At 41.8% G+C, this 15995-nt stretch overlaps 1 protein-coding gene across 4 annotated transcripts in view; it reads left to right on the top strand.

Moving 5' to 3' along the window:
- CDK15 (cyclin dependent kinase 15) overlaps window positions 1-15995 on the top strand; it is a 438173-nt gene that overhangs the window by 40314 nt on the left and 381864 nt on the right. The window contains exon 1 of one of the 4 annotated variants that reach the window (XM_073633299.1): window positions 3600-3672. The exons of 2 other annotated variants lie outside the window; for them this stretch is intronic. In XM_073633299.1, coding sequence (XP_073489400.1) covers window positions 3604-3672 — 69 coding nt within the window. In that variant the 5' untranslated portion in view covers window positions 3600-3603. Of the gene's footprint in view, window positions 1-3599; window positions 3673-13180; window positions 13881-15995 lie in introns of those variants that run through there. One more of the 4 variants, XM_073633298.1, reaches the window with a different exon arrangement.

Here is a 15995-nt window from a genome sequence, read left to right as displayed (position 1 = left end):
ATCTTGTCGGAAATTCCGACCGTCAAGAACGCGGTGACGTACAACACGGCGTCACTAGAAAAGGGAAGTTCAATACCAAGTGCGCCACCCTTTGGGCTCCTTCTGCTAATCTCGTGTTAGTAGAAGTTTGGTGAGAGACGATTTGCGATTTTCAGCTTCGTGCTTTTCAGATTGTTACTGCTCTTCAGTTTGTGCTTGTGGGTTCGTATCTAGTTTTCAGTGCTTGCCCCCCCAAAGCGCACGTGAGGCCCGTATAAAATATATGGAGTACGTGGCGGCTAGGGCGGCCATTGATATTCCAGAAAATGTTTAATAAACATTTTTCTAAATATTTTTTTAAGGTAAACTGAAATAATATTTCCTTTGATTTACTTTTAGCTGTTTCCTAGGTTCTCCAATGGGTTTTTTTTTTTTTTACATTTTCTTCAATAGTGCAAACGTAATTTATTTGATACATGAGGTGACAATCTCTTCTTCAACTAACTATTATTATGTTGTGGGTCTGCTACACACATACCTTGTTTTTGTTGTTAATGTATGTAATGCATTACTGATAAAAATATTCATCATTTTCAGCACCATGAATGAATTTTGGCAAGTCACGAAAATGGCATGATTGTGGCAAATTATAAAGCACTGTGGCAGTTATTTACTAAACGAAAATCCACTTTGCACTCCAAGTGCACTGCAAAAGTGCACATGAAACTGCACTTGAAACTGCACTGAAAGTGCAAAGTGGATTTGCCTTTAGTAAATAACCCCCATTTCAGTGTAAACACCAACTTAGTCCAAAAAATGATATTGAGCATTGAAAGAAGAAGCCACACATTATTGAGTAGAAAACTTTTTACATGTGCGTTAGAAAAGGGTTTTTGAACAAACCAACATATTTTAGTAATAACATTTTTTTTTTTGACAGTGCAAATAGCCTTTTTTGTGTTACAACAGGCATGTTTAAAACCATAAAACAATACACAACTCAGGAACTTACTGTCAGGAAAGGTCCCCTCCGCAAATAATATCGATCATTTAGCATGCAGTACTGATGTCCACCAGCAGGTGTCTCCTGGCAGTTTGGAGCGGTCAGAAGAGCTTTTCCCTGCTGGTATTTTGTCACCTTTGGGCCGTAGTACTGGCGTCCACCAGCGGAGGGATCCTGGCAGTATGGGTATTCCCCTCTGCAGACAGGTGTCACCTGACTTAAATTAGCAGCTGCAGTATAAATACCCGACAGGTGCACACTCATCTTGCCTTGGTATTTTCCTTGAGCCCTGACCTGCAGCCTGCATCCTGTTTACCTGATTCCTGAAACCTGATTCCTGTACCTGAGACCTGATTCCTGGAGCCTGTTGATCCTGTTCCCTGTCTGTTTCCTTGCTCTGGACCCTGAGCCTTGTATCTGACCCGTCCCTAATGTGATCCATCCATCCTCTCTGTCCTGTTTGTGTCCCTTCCCCAGCTGCTGACCTCCCGTTAATGACCCTGGCTCTGTTTATGATCTCGGTAATTCCCTTACTTGTATGTATTTGTTCTTTTATTATTATTTGTGGGGTTCTGTTTTGTATTGGTTGTGGTGCACTGAGTGTTATTGGAGGTGGTTGTGTTATATTTATTCATTTATCTTTAATAAATCATTTATATTTTCACTTATACACGTCTGGGTTTCCTCTGTTGCAGTCCACACAAGTCTGGTCTTATCTGGTACATGACACTTACAAAGTTCAACTTTGACAAAATGAAGGCAATATCAGACATTAGTATGTCTAAACTGTGTTGATATTGCCTTCATCAGATGGGGTGATATCACCCCTGTGAAAGCCAAATATTGAAGATGCACACAAATTGAGAGTCAAAATGGGGATTTCCCTCCTGATCCCATGCCTAATGTCAACATGTGCTAGCTCCCATCATGGGGGATCAATTGACGTGTTTCGGGGGTGCAACCCCTTCCTGTCACCTACTTGATTTGCGAGGAAGGGGTTACACCCCCAAAACGCATACATTGATATCCCGTGATGGCAGATAGCACATGTTGACACACTGTGCATCTTCAAAATTTGGCTTTTAATCTACTGCAACAAATTTTCTAAAATTTATAAAATATCAACAAATTGCAGAATTTTGGTGTGTTTTAGATTCTGCCTAAAACATCAATGATGTTTTTGAGTCTTTTTTCCACATCATTAATGTCTTCCTTGATCTTCTGTAAATCCCGAGTGCACACCATAATCTCCCCGATGAGGACGTGTACACTTGCACTTGTGAAATGAAATTCTTCTTCCACAACATCCACATCACCATAAATAAAAAAACACATCATGTATTATAAATATGCAGGCACCCATCTATTACCAGAAGCTGTGGTCTCAGACACTCACTATTTTGCCCACTTCATAAACCTCTCCTTCCTCCACATCTTCTGGTTGTGGTGTGGGGATTTCCCCTTCTTTAGGAGGTGGGGGGTCCCTGGTGTCCTCAGATGTTCCAAGTCTTTTCTCCCCTATGTGAATCAAAAATAGGTATACTTAGCACACAGATATTTGAGGCGAGAAATAGTAATATGAAACATTACTTGGAAGTGTCGTACAACTGTCTTTTTTGGCAGAGTTCCAAGCTGAAGACATTATTTTTTTCCCTTTATAAAGCTGGAATACTTACCTTTTTTGTACAATTTTCACACATGGAGACACCCCTAGTATCCACTGGAGCACCTGTGTGGGACACCCTAAAAAGTCCCACACTAGTGCTCCTGCGTCCAGATGTGTAAACAGCTGCTGAATGTCCTCTCCTTACACTGAATCAAGTTTGCATTTCATTCTCGTACAAACCCATCTAGACAACAATGTCATAAACTTCTTTTAATACAAATAGGCCTGAACAAATGTAGTTAACACGGATCTGCCAAAAACATCGTAATAGTGGGCGATAGAACGATGTTTACTACGAACGATTACTGTACCCACGAACCTGAAAGTTGCCATTTTAAACTGTACAACAGTAAAGAAACGCACATGAAGCAGCACAAAAGTAATAAGAATAATATGAACACACGACAAATACTTACTTTTTTGAAGAACTCTCTTGATCTTTTTGTACTGATCCTGCTCCCTCAATTTCAGGTCTGACCAGTGTTTCCTCAGTTGATCCTTGGATCGCTGTGCCCCAAAATTCCTGTGCAGGCTTTTCACAACTTTAGTTATGATCTTGGCCTTTCTCACATTTGGGTTTGGGTAAGGTCCATGCTTCCCATCATAGTCGGCCCTCTTCAAGATTTCCACCATCTCCACCATCTCTATAAAGGACATATTTGAGGCCTTAAATCTCCTCCGGGATCGAGACGTTCATGGCTCTGGCCTTTCGTCGTTGCTGCTGCTGCTGTCTGCATGCACTTGCTCTTTCTCCCCACTGCGCAGAAATACAAAGGGCAGAAGGTGTGAGTGGAGGAAGGTGTAGCGGAAGCGCCGATCGTTCTAACGAAGGTACAATTTTAACTTGGTGCATTAGTGGCCTATACTGCTTCTAGATTGAGGCCTATATTTGGACAAAATTAGGAGAGTTTAGTCTGACATTAGGGTTTGTCTTGTGTTGTGTCTTGCAGATAAAATGGATCTATTCAATGACTTTATCCCCATATTCCTTGATATGTACAGGGAGCTGCCCCGTCTGTGGCAGGTAAACCACCCCTTTTATAACAATAAATCAAAGAGGAAGGCAGCGCTGGATCAATTGCTGGAATTTGTGAAGCCGGTGATCCCCACGGCCGACCCCTATTTGAAGGCCCTAATTGGTGGCATGAGGAGCACTTATAATAGGGAGCGCAAGAAGGTCCAGGATTCCCAGAGATCAGGAGCTGCAGCAGATGACATTTATGTACCCAGGTTGTGGTAATATGACAGACTGCATTTTCTGGCAGGCCAGACTGAACCCAGGCAGCACTCTCCAATCTTCCTTCAAGGCTTCCTTCCACCTTAGCTGAGGCTTCCAACTTCCAACCTGGGGCTTCCAGGCAGGAAGAAGTGGAGGAGCCCAGCTTGAGCCAGGTATAGCTTTTTTCAACATATTTCTAGTCAAATCATTAATGATGTTAACTAAATGTGATTATTGATCAGTAAATTCTGATTTTACAAAGTGTTTTACATATCAATAGACAGTAGGGGCCACAAATGATCGGGACAAGAATGAAAAATGTTGGGGTCTGAATGATAGTCTTTTCTATTTATTAACATTCAATTTGCAACAGTCATGAACTGAAAATTGTGTGTGATTGATGAATCAAAAACTAAGTCCCTTTTTCATACACAGGAAAGCCTCAGCCAGGAGGATGCCATGGAAAGTGGCAGCCAGGAGGTGGCGGGGGTAAGTGGCAGCCAGGAGGTGGCCGGGGCCAGTAGCCTGCCCGAATCCCAGGTCCCTCCCCTCCACCTTCCAAAAAAAATCCCAGGAAGAGGAGTAACCTGGAGGAGGCAGCACTTGGGCTATTTTGGAAGGCTACTGCGGCCCTCAGAACCCCCCCCCCCAATATTCAAGAGGACTATGCCTACATGGCAGCCTGCAAAATGCAGGAAATGGAGGAGGGCCAACGCCTCTTATGTGAGGAAGTTATCTTACAAGCCCTTAATAAGGGGTTGAGGGGCGAACTCACTAGCCAAAGCTACGTTTCTGAGTTCAACCATGGTCCTCCTCCACCTCCTGCCACAACTACAACACCAGAGCCACAGTTAGGAAGCAAGCATGGAAGGAAGCGTGGAAGGAAGACAAGAAAGTGATGGCCTGGGTTCAGTCTGGTCTGACAAAAGAAGCAGGCTGTAGTATGACCACAGCCTGGGGACATATATGTCATCTGCTGCTGTTCCTGATCTCTTGTAGTCCTGGACCGGATTGTGCTCACTATTATAAGGACTCCTCAGGCCAACAATTTTGACTGTAAAATAATTGATGTGTGCCCTGGGGTACAAAGGCTTCGCAAATTTCACCAGTTTCTCCAGCGTTACCTTCCTCTTTATTTTGTTATGACCCATAACAAATGGCTATTTCTTTTTCACAAATACTTGCCTATGTGTTTTACTTCAAAAAGGACAGTTTGTTTGTGAGTAGGCAGGTACATTTTAAAAATACAATGTCAAATTAACAAGGGACACCAACACCAACCTCCTTGTGGTTAAAAAATACAAGATAATAATGGTGTTGTGGTAACTTGACACAAAACGAAAGAAAAAATTATGGAGATCGCTATAAAAAAAAAAAATGAATGAGATCACGAGAAATAATAAAGAAATCAGGTTGTCAGAACTCTGTGTGAATATCAGCAGCAAAACAACTTCATTATTCTAGCATTATAAAGAAGAAGAGAATGCGCTGCATTAAAAGATTTAAAAATTTGCAGCGTGACAAATGTGCTATCTCCATTACAAATGCTAGTTTTACCAGACCGAGCGCTTCCTTCTCGTAAATGATTGAGAGCATGCATAGAACTTTGTGTGTCGGAATTGTGTACACACAATCGGAATTTCGAGAACAGATTTTGTTGTCGGAAAATTTGAGATCCAGATCTCTAATTTTGTTTGTCGGAAATTTCGACGGAAAATGTCCAATGGAGCTTACACACGGTTGGAATTTCCGACAACAAGCTCCTATCGAACATTTCTTGTCGCATGTTGCATGTGAGAAACTGCACAGCGTTTTTCAGTGTGTGGGTGTGCCATTAAAAGTTAAAGGCACCCCTGCATGTTTTCTTAAGATCAGCACTGCATGCAGGTGTGGGAATGTGATTTAGGCTGGCCATAGATGGAGCGATTTTCTATTCTGTCACAGGTGGCAGGAAAGAAAATCGCTCACTCGATTCCCCCATCAACACAGTCATTGTTGACATGGGATTTCCTCCCGTGGAGCCATTGTGTTCTGTAAAATCTGGCAGGTTGATTGTACCCAAGTTGATCGATCGATCATCTTGGGTACATTCAGCCTGCCCATACATGGTATGAATCTCGGCCGGTTCCTGCTGAACTTGTCGAGATTCTAGCTGTCTATTGCTGGCTTTACATGCACTCCTACATCTGCACAGATGTGAACCTAGCGTAAGGAAGTATTGGTAGATTCTGATATATGAATATTACTACATATTAGTTCAAATATTTTGTTTCTGAGTATTTAAGCATACATGGGAAAAAGACAGGTAATATTACTGTATATTAAATATAAAATGCAGAGGTATAAACAGCACTGTAAATTATATAGTTAGAAAGTTGTGCGTCATGTCCACCTATCTCACCCCCTCACTATCATGTGTTCAAGAGCGGACTATGAGATCATCCATAAAAAGGAATACTGGTCCCAGATCTGGGCACAATAATGGAAGCAGAGGGACCCCTGTTTCTCCACTTTGCAGTAGTTATCTGGCAACTGCAGGGGGCACTGATTATATTTAAAAGCAAGTCGCAAGGATGCACTGCTAACACTGCAGCATGGAAGCACCCTATAGTATTTTTTTTGTAAAATAAGGATGTTACACAAATAATAAAACAATTATGTTAAACCTCTACACCTTGCAAAAAAGTATAGAGTCTACAAACTATGGTGCCAATCACTGAAAATTGATCACATCTGATCACACCTGATGTACTGACGGCCTATCTCATTTCTTGGGACACTAACAAGTCAGGAAAGTACAAATGCCCCCTAAATTACCCTTTAATGGAAAATAGACATTCCAAGGTATTAAGTAAGTAGCATGTTGAATTTTTTTAAGTTGTAATTTTTTCCCACAATTCTTTGCAAAATGAAGATTTTTTTTTTTTTTTTTTTACAAAATTGTCATATTAACAGGTTATTTCTCTCTCAGAGCATATGCATACAACAAATTACACCCCAAAATACATTCTGCTACTCTTCTCGAGTATGGCGATATCACATGTGTGAGACTTTTACACAGCCTGGCCACATACAAAGGCCCAACATTAAAGTAGCATCTTCAGGCGTTCTACGAGCATAAATGACACATCTCATTTCTCAACCACCTATCACACTTTTGAAGGCCCTGGAGCACCAGGACAATGGAATTGCCCCCAAAATGACCCCATTTTGGAAAGCAAACACCCCAACATATAATCTATGAGGCATAATGAGTCTTTTGAACGATTCATTTTTTTTCAGAAGTTTTTGGAAAATGTGGAAAAAAAAAAAAACGCATTTTTTTTTTACGCAAAGTTGTCCATTTATCAGATATTTCCAACACATAGCATGTACGTAGCAAAGATGACACCCCAAAATACATTCTGCTACTCCTCCTGAGTATGGTGATACCACATGTGTACATACATACAGAGGCCCAACATCCAAGTAGCACCATCAGGCGTTCTAGGAGCATAAATGACATATATTATTTCCTGGCAACTTATCATTTTTGAAAGCCCTTCATATTTCTAACACATAGCATGTACGTACCAAGAATTACAATTCAAAAGAAAATTCTATTGGGGAAAGGGTAAAAAAAAAGCATTACTTGTGCTTTTAGTAGTATCCACAGTGGAGAGCACTGGTCCAGGCAGCAGGCAGGGATGTGCTTAGCGACAGCAATATAATTATCCAGGCAGCAGGCAGGAATATTGTCTATAGTCAGCACAAGGATATTGTCAGCACAGCACAGTCCATAGAAATTGTCCAGGCAGAGACAGCCAGCACAGCCATAATATTGGTCCTGGTACACTGTTACCTGCAGACACTTATTATTGTACCGCTCTCCAGAGCCCTTCATAAACATACTGCCTCTTGCTACAGCTAATTATCTGCATAGTCCAGGTAGCGGTGTGGTCCGTTCATGCGGCAGGCAGAGGCATGGTGGCAGTAAGTCAGCAGCAGGCTGAGGGCCGCAATCAGGTAAGACCTGTGCACAAGGATAGAGGCTTCGACCCACCCAAATCTCTAGGGTCAGGGTCAGTTCACGTGGAAGCAGTCCAAACGTTAGGCAAAGGCATAGTCCCAAAACAGACCAGGGTCAGTTCACGTGGAAGCAGTCCAAACGGTGGGCAGAGGAATAGTCAAAAAACAGGCCAGGGTCAGTTCATGTGGAAGGCAGTGGCATGGTTATTTGGGGAAGAATGGAAAATGGTGAGCACAGATGATGAAAATGGGGAAATGGTTAAAAATATGGGCTAATATTTTAGGGATGTATGATAAAGTTCGAAGCATTCACCAATGCAAAGGCCAGGTTGGGAGGGACACTGGGGACAATGGTAGCTGGTATCTTTTCGAAATCCTCTTTTGGTGCACACGCAACATTTTTTTTGCCGTCTTCGGCCTGCTTCAGATGGTGGAATGCTGTATGTGCCGTTGCTTCAGTGAGTGTGCCGTTACTGCGCACATGCGCGGGAGTGACGTCATCGCGACTCCAGCCAATCACAGCGCCGGAGCCACGATACCCGGATGTAACCCCCGGAGTGATGTCGGCCGCTGGAGCAGTGTACGGGCACTGCAGCGAGAGCTTTGATCTCAGGTGAGTGTTACATAATGAGCTAGTATGCTATGCATACTAGCTCATTATGCCTTTGTCTTGCAGGTGTTAGGTTTTTCTTTTTTTTTTAAAGAGGGTTTACAACAACTTTAAAACTCCCAAAAAGGTATTTTTAGCATGCGGTGGAATAATTTTTTTATGTACACTAAACAGTCATTTCTAGAGTGGTACTGAGTACCTTTTATGGTTTTACATGTTTGCCTTTACATCTAATTTACAGTTCAGGCCCATTAATACTCTTTGTTGCCATTTTGTTATATTTATGATTTCTTTATTTCTTTCCATTTTTATCCCCTTCCACTAAATTGTAAGATAATTTATTTGTTTACATGGACTTTAAAATGGAATGCTAAATGAAACACTTGCACATGGAGTTGTGTGTAAATTGATTCAGCTGAGTGCTTCTTGGCACACCAATATATATATATATCAACTTTGTCAATAATGGAAACACTCCTGTATGCACCGCCCTTTATCTCAAGCTTATCTAGTAAACACAATACATTGGTGTAAAGTTCCAAACCAGATCTCTCCCTTCTGCCTCCTTTCACAGGCCAGCAAATCCTGCACAACATGGAAAACAGTATAAAAAATATTATATTTAATAGGATGGCACCCTTTAGCAGTTCAATGCAATTAGAGCAGATGAGGATAGAAAATTATAAAAAGGTGAGAAAGGGTATTCCTTGAAATCCAGATATCTTCAGCTAGCCTCGTTTATGTTGTAAATAAAGTAATCCGAAATGGCAAGCTGTAGCAAAGTTAGCAAAACTGTGATTTATCCTGATAGTAGTATAACTTCCTTCTTTTATAATCCTAAAGATGTCATCTGATATGGCTACTGAAATCAGTAATGTGTACTGAATATAGGCATCTGCTTGCTGTGTTCGTTATAATAGAGGATTTAACTACTGTGGTACTATAAGTACCACCAGCTAAACTGTGTGGGTGTCGAAAAACAGCAGTGTCCTTAACTATAACATGTGCTATCCCCGCTCACCACTCCAAATCTCAGATGGATTAGATGACGGTGCAGATGATAAGACTCCGGGCGGGACTCTCTTTATGTGTCTTTGCTCTGGAAAATGGCAGCCGCTGCGCCACGCTGCAGCTCACTGGAATCTGAATTGCAGGCGCCTCTGGATGACCTAAAACTCCCGCCGGTCCACTGCACTGGAGAAGCAATGCTGACCGCAGAGAGATCCCTCTGGATATAGCTGTCCGGCTCCACAAATCGTCAGCAGCAAACTCCCTGTCACACAGACCTCCTGCTGGCAGAGTCAAAACAGTGTCCAGAGAGGCTGATCTAGGCCGCACCAGCCCTTTTTATATCCTCTCCCAGCAGTCTGTTCTGTGCACTCAGAACATTGCAGTGGGGAGGAAATATCAACCTCCTCAAGAGAAGCAGATACAGGTATCTGACATTCTCTATTCTCCACACCCATGCAAGGAACTCCAAGCATAGCAGGGCAACTTGCTTCAGGTACAGGCAAAGGTTCATTAGAAAAATTCATCAAATCTCTAGTTTCCTTCTCAGAAGTTGGGCTGTGTCTCTCGATTTTTATTCTATCAGCTTCTGTGAAAAATGGTAGAATTTCTAATTCCGGGCTGAGAGATCTGCATATTCCGGGCTGAGAGATCTGTAGTCTTAGTCACTCCGGTTGTCCCTCTAGGTGACACTTTAGTTGGCATTTTTCCTCCCTTCTCATTCATAATCCTGGAATCAGGTTCATTCTCAGCAAGCCACAACTAAAAGGGCACAGCCACTACACCTTCTTCCTCTTCTTTGTCATCTCACCTTTTTCCTGATGATACAGTGGGACTAGGAACTCACGGTGGTACATAATCTTCTTCATCTTTGTCCTCTTCTGACAAGACAGGAGGAATAGAAACTTGTTTCTGTGACCGAGTCCTGGGTGGAATTGGCTTTGGAGGAGACGGCAAAGGAACTTGAGGTAATCTAACCGCATCAGACAATGGAATCAGATGGTTCTGATACCACATCTTTAAAGGCCCTTGTTCTCCTTCAGGTCTGATTTGGTAGACTGGTAGCCCAGGAAACTGTTTACAAATAACATAAGGTTGTAGTCACCATCGATCGGCCAGCTTATGTTTCCCTGGTACCCCCAAGTTCTTCAACAACACACGATCTCTGGGTTGCAAATCGTGAATTCTCACTTTTAAGTCAAAGTTCCTTTTGTTTTTTGATTCCCTAGCTGAAGTATGTTCCATAGTTTTCTCATATGCTTGCCGCAGGTTCTTCCGTAATCTGTCAACATAACCTCTGTGAAAGGTCAAAGAAGTATTATCAGTTGAGGTGCCCAAAACTCAAAGTCAACAGGAACACGGGCTTCTCTCCCAAACATGAGGCGATATGGAGAATAACCAGTGGTGTCACTCACAGTACTGTTGTAAGCATGTACCATGGCTGCAATATGATTTCCCCAGTGCTGCTTCTTTTCCGGGGGTAGAGTCCCCAACATATTCAACAAATTTTGATTAAACCTCTCAGGCTGAGGATCCCCTTGTGGATGGTATGGCGTGGTTCGAGATTTTTTTATGCCCAGTAGGGTGCACAGCTGATGGACTAGTCAACTCTCAAAGTCTCTTCCTTGATCGGAGTGAATTCGTACAGGCAACCCATAATGCACAAAAAACTTTTCAACCAGGACTTTAGCCACAGTGCTCACCTTCTGGTCTTTGGTAGGATAGGCCTGTGCATAACGAGTGAAGTGATCAGTCACTACCAGGATGCTATTTCTTCCACCTGTATCAGGTTCCAGGCACAGGAAGTCAATGAAAAACCAACTCTAAAGGCTCCTCTTGGCTCTGCAAATGTTCCATAGGAGCAGCCCTGACTGGTAATGTCTTACGCTCAATACATGCTAAACAGGAGTGACAATAACTCTCAGCCTCTCCTCTCATATTAGGCCAGTAAAACCTATCTCTGATTAGGTGGAAAGTTCTCTCTGTCACTAAATGCCCATGATCATCATGCAAAGAGGTCAGAATGGTTGAACGATGCTTCTCAGGAAGGAATAACTGCCATTACTCTCCTCTGTCTTTTGAAGGGCTTCGCCTATACAACACTCCATCCCTTAACTGCAGTCTGTTCCATTCCCTATGTAGAACCTTCACTCTATTCACAGGGCTTTCCAAAGTAATCCAGGGTCCTGCTTGTTCAGGGCTTGAACAGCCAGATGGCATAGAAAATTCTGATCCTGATCCCTCCTTAAATCTCTTTTAGACAACTGAGGTAGGCCCTCACCTCGGACTTGCGTCAGCCCACAGTAGCGCCAGGGTATCCCAGAGGGGTGAACTCCGATAGACTCAGCGGCAACACCTCCCTTCATCTTCTGAGCCATGCCCTAGCACAAGGCCTGCACGCCTTCTTCAGTCACGTAGGCCCAATCCTCCGTCTCTTCTTCTTTCCTATGAGGTCTGCGAGACAAAGCATCTGCATCTCGATTTCCTGCACCGGGTGGGTACTTCAAACTGAACTTGAACCCAGCCAAGGCTGCCAGCCATCTGTGCCCTGTAGCATCCAATTTGGCTGATATCAAGAGGTATGTTAAGGGATTATTATCCGTCTTTACAACAAACTCAGCTCCATACAAATAGTCCTTTAGTTTTTCTACTACTTTCCACGTTAGGGCCAGGAATTCCAGCTTGTGGACAGGGTAATTCCTTTCAGATGGTATAAGGCTACGACTCACATAAGCCACAGGTCTGAGATCACCATTCTGTTCTTGATAGAGAACTCCTCCCAGTCCCTCGCTACTGGCATCCACATGAAGTTCAAAAGGCTTGCCAGGATCAGCATAAGCCAAGACCAAGGCTTCAGTGAGACTCTTTAATTGCCAAAATGCTCTTTCACACTGAGGAGTCCATTGATTCTGGACTGACTCTCCTTTCCTCCGACCACCAGACTTCTTCGCCCTGACTCCATCCTCTCCTTCTCCTGTGGCTACTTGTAACAGCTCATTAACCACTTCACAACAGGGCATTTTCACCCCCTTACTGCCCAATTTTCAGCTTTCAGCGCTGTTACACTTTGAATGACAATTGCATGGTCAGGCAACACTGTGCCCATATGAAATTTTGATAATTTTTTTCCCCACAAATAGAGCTTTCTTTTGGTGGTGTTTGATCACCTCCCTATTTTTTGCACTATAAACAAAAAAAGAGCGACAATTTAAAAAAAAACACAATATTTTTTACTTTTTGCTATAATAAATATCCCACTGAAAAAAAAACAAAAACAATTTTTTTCCTCAGTTTAGGCTGATATGTATTCTTCTACATATTTTTGGTAAAAAAAAAAAAAAAAAATCGCAATAAGCGTATATTGATTGGTTTGCACAAAATGAATAGCATCTACAAAATAGGGGATACATTTATGGCATTTTTATTGTTTTTTTTTTTTTTTTTTTTTTTTACTAGTAATGGCAGCAATCTGCGATTTTTAGCATGACTGCGATATTGCGGCGGACACTTCGAACACTTCTGACACTATTTTGGGACCATTCACATTTATACAGCGATCAGTGCGATTAAAAATGCACTGATTACTGTGTAAATGTGACTGGCAGAGAAGGGGTTAACACTAGGGGGTGATCTAGGGGTTAAATGTGTATCCTAGGGAGTGATTCTAACTGTAGGGGGAGGGGACTCACAAGGGGAGGAGACCGATCGGTGTTCCTCTGTAGTGGGAACACATCATCGGTCTCCTCTCCTCTGACAGGTCATGGATCTGTGTTGAATTGCACCTTGCAAATCTTGTAACATGGTTCCCTCTTGATGAACCATTGGATGGATATACTGTCATCTCTGATGTATATGCTATGCGTTCTCTGTATTGTTACCTTGTGATGAAAATAAAGTACAGTATTGAAAAAAACAAAAAAATAAAACATCCTGTGCTGGGATGAATGAACAGATTTATGCCATTTAACGCTTATTATAAATTGGTAGAAAAACGGAAGCGAGACAGAATGCATTCTAAATAACCCACAAAAGCTCTTTTATGTAAACCAACAAAATTGACCCTTTATTTTTAGAGGAGCTGTGTGGCATATCTGTCTTTGAAACGGTTATTCTATTCACTTCAGTCTGTAAGGATTAAAAAAAAAAACTGTGTTTTTAGAATTCTCAAGGTATGTGGGAAGGCGCACTGAGTCATGGGGCTGTTTGCTGGAAGCTGGGGTGTCATGTGAGTCATATGAACATTAGAAGAGAGACTCAGAGAGATGTATGAGAAGCCCTGGAAGTGATGGGTGATGTACTGTGTGTGAATTGTCATGGTTCTGGAAAAGCAGGAACTCAGGGCCAGCAAGAGGATAGTTCTGTATATGATGAGTCCCCTAACTTGGAGGTACTACTACTGTATTATTGTTTGTGTCTGTGCTTCCGTTATTGCATATTTATGATTAGGACATAGAATTATCTATTTGTGTTTTTAGATCTTTTGATTACTGTAGTGCTCATTTTATACTGATTATAAATACTACATTATTTTTATATAAGTTATGTATGGTTATGTATAGCTCATGCCAAATTTCAGGAATTTGTACATGGATGTTTCACACATTTTGATACTATCTGTGTATATTGTCCAGTGTATATTGTAGTAAGTGTCCTTTCAATTCTTTATTTGTGAGGTTAGTGTCAATGTTATAGATGCACTTACAATTCAAAAGATAAAGCATAATATAAAGCATAGCATAATTTAATGTTCTTTATTATTTTGAATGTGGCTTTATCAAACATGCCATACCTGACTACCATACTCTTACCATACTTATCTCCTGTAACTTTGTATTAGTCTTTCTATATGACGTTGATCTTATTGGCTAAAAGGAAGACACAAGAGGTGGGGAGAAGGCAGGTCATTGGTCAATTTATTCTGCAAAAGTCAAGATTTGCATGTCAGAGGTTCTTAAGTTTTTAGGCAACTGATGCACATAGAAATATGGAGCTTTGTGCATATACCCAGGATGCACACTATGGGGGAGATTTACTAAAGCCAGTATACACAGAATCTTCTGGTGAAGCTGTGCATAGTAACCAATCAGCTGCTAACTTCAGCCTGTCCAAGTAAGCTTTGAGTCAAAGCTTACTTGGACAGGCTGAAGTTAGAAGCTGATTGGTTACTATGCACAGTCAGCTGCACTATATACAGTGTGCATCAGTTTTAGTAACCCCCCCCCCCCCTGTAATTGAAATAAGTGATACTAAATATTTTTCCTATGTACTCAGAGATGTACTTTATGAAAAATATACACAAACTACATGTAAACCCCAGCTGAATGACTTTAGGTTTGCTAAAGCACCATGTATCTCAGACAAATGCAATTTTTTCTAAAAAAAAGCAGTGTTCATCTAACTTTTATCCTTTGTTGCGTACCAGTACTGCTGATCTCTTGTAGCCTCCTTGCACTCACTTCCTGTCTACATGCATGCACACCGGCAACTGCTGCATATCATTTATCAAACTAGGTTTTCTTTTACAAAAGGCTTTATTGTCTTTAGTACATACACAACAGAGTCAGTGGGATGACAAGTACAAAACATACAGCAAGTATGCATATATGGGAATTGCAAACATAACATTGTCATAGTTTCGTACAAAAAAGAGAATACGCGAATCCAGAACTTCACAACGTCACAGAAAAGCAAAACTACACTCTATCTGATTGGAGTATTGATTTTAAGGTTTGCCTGAAATACCAGGCCAAGTAAATTGCAATTTCATGGTGGGAACACAGAAAAAAAAAAAAAGGTAGAAACCCAATATCATCATAACCAGGCCATGTTCTAATGCCTAATAGGTTAACACGCTAATTAAAGTGGTTGTAAACCCTCACAGACCACTTTGACCTTTGCAAAAAGACAGGCACCGCTGTCTACGGCGCATGCGGAAAGAAGATGGACACTCCGTAGCAGAGGGAACAGTGGATTAAGGACTTGAGGAGGTTATCGAAACGCGATGGCTGAGCATGGGAAATCCAAGGCTACCAGACTCGAAAATTTTCTAGTAAAATGGCTGTTAATTTTTCGTTGACCCTAATATCATTCATTCGGCGTTTGACTGTCTCAAAACTGAGAATTGGGGTTTTCCAGGCTCTCGCTATGGTAGGTTTGGTTACTGTAAAGAGAGTAGTTACCGCTCCAGTCGGAGCAACTCCTCAATAGGTTTACAAAGAAGAGCTTTGTATAGGTTTCTTTTGATATCTGAATGAAAGAAATAAACCTGAACCCATAGTCTACACACCTTAGGGAAGGAACACCATTTGTCTGCCTTTGTCCCCAGTTGGGAACAACTGCGGAAGCAGGTCGATGGAAAAGATGGAATCAAATGAGCCAAGCGAGCTGGCGTATAGTACCATCTGTACAGAATCTTATATGCGTTGTCTAGAATGAGCACATTCCTGGAGCTCTTGGATATCCCCAAGGTCATAATCTGCTGGATCCTCAAACTGGGTTTTTC

This window comes from Aquarana catesbeiana, linkage group LG06, assembly GCF_042186555.1.
Source record: "Aquarana catesbeiana isolate 2022-GZ linkage group LG06, ASM4218655v1, whole genome shotgun sequence".
NCBI lineage: Eukaryota > Metazoa > Chordata > Amphibia > Anura > Ranidae > Aquarana > Aquarana catesbeiana.
This window is presented reverse-complemented; position numbering and strand designations above follow the sequence as displayed.